The sequence below is a fragment of the Scardinius erythrophthalmus genome, assembly GCF_964197995.2.
Source record: "Scardinius erythrophthalmus genome assembly, chromosome: 24".
NCBI classification, from domain to species: Eukaryota; Metazoa; Chordata; class Actinopteri; order Cypriniformes; family Leuciscidae; genus Scardinius; species Scardinius erythrophthalmus.
The window spans coordinates 3,422,667-3,425,166 of NC_138244.1; the positions used below are offsets into that span (position 1 = coordinate 3,422,667).

At 28.8% G+C, this 2,500-nt stretch overlaps 1 protein-coding gene across 1 annotated transcript in view; it reads right to left on the bottom strand.

Annotated features, from left to right (window-relative positions):
- The window catches only part of dbx2 (developing brain homeobox 2), a gene marked incomplete at both ends in the record, with an annotated part of 6,674 nt that extends 5,409 nt beyond the window's left edge, over nucleotides 1-1,265 (bottom strand). Inside the window, one exon of the mRNA XM_081355341.1 lies at nucleotides 1,115-1,265. Within this exon, the coding sequence (XP_081211467.1) occupies nucleotides 1,115-1,265 (151 nt within the window). The remainder of the gene's footprint in view (nucleotides 1-1,114) is intronic.
- Between the last annotated feature and the right edge of the window lie 1,235 nt (nucleotides 1,266-2,500).

Genomic DNA, 2,500 nt, shown 5'->3' on the forward strand with positions numbered 1-2,500 from the left:
TATACATGGAATATAAAAAAAATAGTTTGCCACTGCACAGAACTGTAAATATACAACTATATAACACTATATAAATATTGTGTAGATATATAAAAGAAAAGGATATGACATAAAATAAAGACTATTTTATATATAAATAAAATATAAACATATTTCCCTTTATATTTAAATATCATACATGTAAAAGAAAACTTGTAACAAAAGAAAAAACAAATATTTTATAAATATGTTCTCATGTATATTTATATTATATATAAAATAATTTATATACATATATATATGTGTGTGTGTGTGTGTATAACTATATATATATATATATATATATATATATATATATATTTCATATATAATTATATAATACAGATTTATATAATTACAATATATAAATATGCAATATATAATACATTCAAAATATGTATTATATATATACAACTCACACTCATATATAAATATGTTCTATATTGTGTATTATATATATATATATAATAAAACAATTATAATAATATACAATATGTAAAACTCACACTCATATAAATATGTTCTCTTATGTACATTTATATTATATATATATATATATATAATAAAAGAGAAGTTATGACAAAATGAAGAAGAAATATTTAAGTGAAAAGTAAAATGCCAAAAACAATTGAAAACTAAAAAAAAAAAAGTGATCAGTGACGGGATAAAACACTTTCTTTTACCAACCTAAGATCTTGATATTAATGTACAAATGATGCGCATAAATGAGTGATTCTTCTCCAGTTTGTTGGTTTGTTTTTTAACTTTAAATACTGTTGGGTAAATGTAGATGTGTTTCAAGTGAACAAACCTTTAATCTAGTGGAAGTTTCTGTCACGATATGAGAATGCAAATCTACTCGTGAAGAGTAAAATAATTTTTTGCACGTTAAAAAAATAAATACGACCTCATGTTGTGTCAAGCATTTCGTATGCATTTTTCCGTATTCGTCATTTGTCGAAACGACAATTCAGAGCCGCCGAATGACGAATACAGAAAAATGCATACGAATATTTCCTGCAAGGATCTTTAGAGTCGAGCGCTGAGATGTTAAATATCTCCTTCTTGCGTTCAGTGTTGCAGGTGTTGCTCTTACCTGGTGGAATCCGGTCCCCTGACGACACACACTTCCGCGCAGGAGCACACACACCAGCCTCAGGTGACGAGCTGCTTCGCAACAGGTTGTCAATCAGAAAACACTTCCCAGAATTCCCAAATCCGGGATGCCTCGGAGGAAATCCAGCCATGTCTTCGGGTCTCAGGAGATCATTCTGAAGTAGTCTTGAGTTTCTCCCAATGTGTGTGTGAGTTAACTTCATTAAAAAACACAAAGAAAACAAAGCGCCCTCTCCACGGGGGCCTGTGATTGGCCGAGCTGATAAGAGTGGGCTCTTTCTGTTGGACAGAAGGTGGAACCCCTTCATTCATTATGTCAAAGTTCCCATTAAATGATAGACATTGGAGACAATGGACTCCCGGCCAAAGTTTAACTTGCACACCAAACAGAGCCAGCGGCAGTAAATAGTAATATCTTTTTTCAGCGTGTCCATTGAGGCGGCCTTTGAGAGCCGGCCCGGAGAAGTATCTGTCCCTCAGTCTATCAATGTGGACTATATTTCTTTAGTTTATTGTTGGCCGTCGCCGCACAGCTGGCCACAATGAGAACCGGTTTGCAATCAACAAGTGCTACTTTACTACAATTAATGCGTGTGTGAATCTCACGAGCAAACCATTTTTTACCCTCATCCCTCAAAAAAAAAAAAATAAAAAAATATATATATATATATATATATATATATATATATATATGTTCAGATGCAAAAGCCTCTAAGTGCCATCTGAAATTTTCTACTAGAATGATCATTATTATCAAGCTTGTATATTTAAGTTCAGTTATTTCACTTATATGGCAATGAAAATTAGCTATTAATTGTCATTTAACTGAAATTACTGAACTTAAATATACGAGCTTGATAATAATGATCATTCTAGAAGAAAATTTCAGATGGCACTTAGAGGTTTTTGCATCTGAACTCTTCTTATGTATATATATATATTGGGGAAAATATGAAAAGATGAGGAATTTTAGCATCATCAAGATTATTTACTTAAAAATTGAGCATGTTACCCTAATAAGGCAATTAAAAAATCTCATTACCATAATGTGAAAAATAATTATATAATTATACTGCATTACGTTTACATTACATTCTATATTTATTTATTATTACATTCTATATTTATAATTCTATTCTAGAATTACATTATATATATATATATATATATATATATATATATATATATATTGTTTTTATTTATTTATTTATTTATAGAAACAATTATATATATTTTATTTTTTAAGAAATTAGTCTTGATGCAAAAATAATTTTAGAATAATAGATGAGGTCTAATTTTAGCATCAAGATTAACTTCTTAAAAATTAAGCACGTTAAAAATAATGTAAAAAAATTATTGTATATTT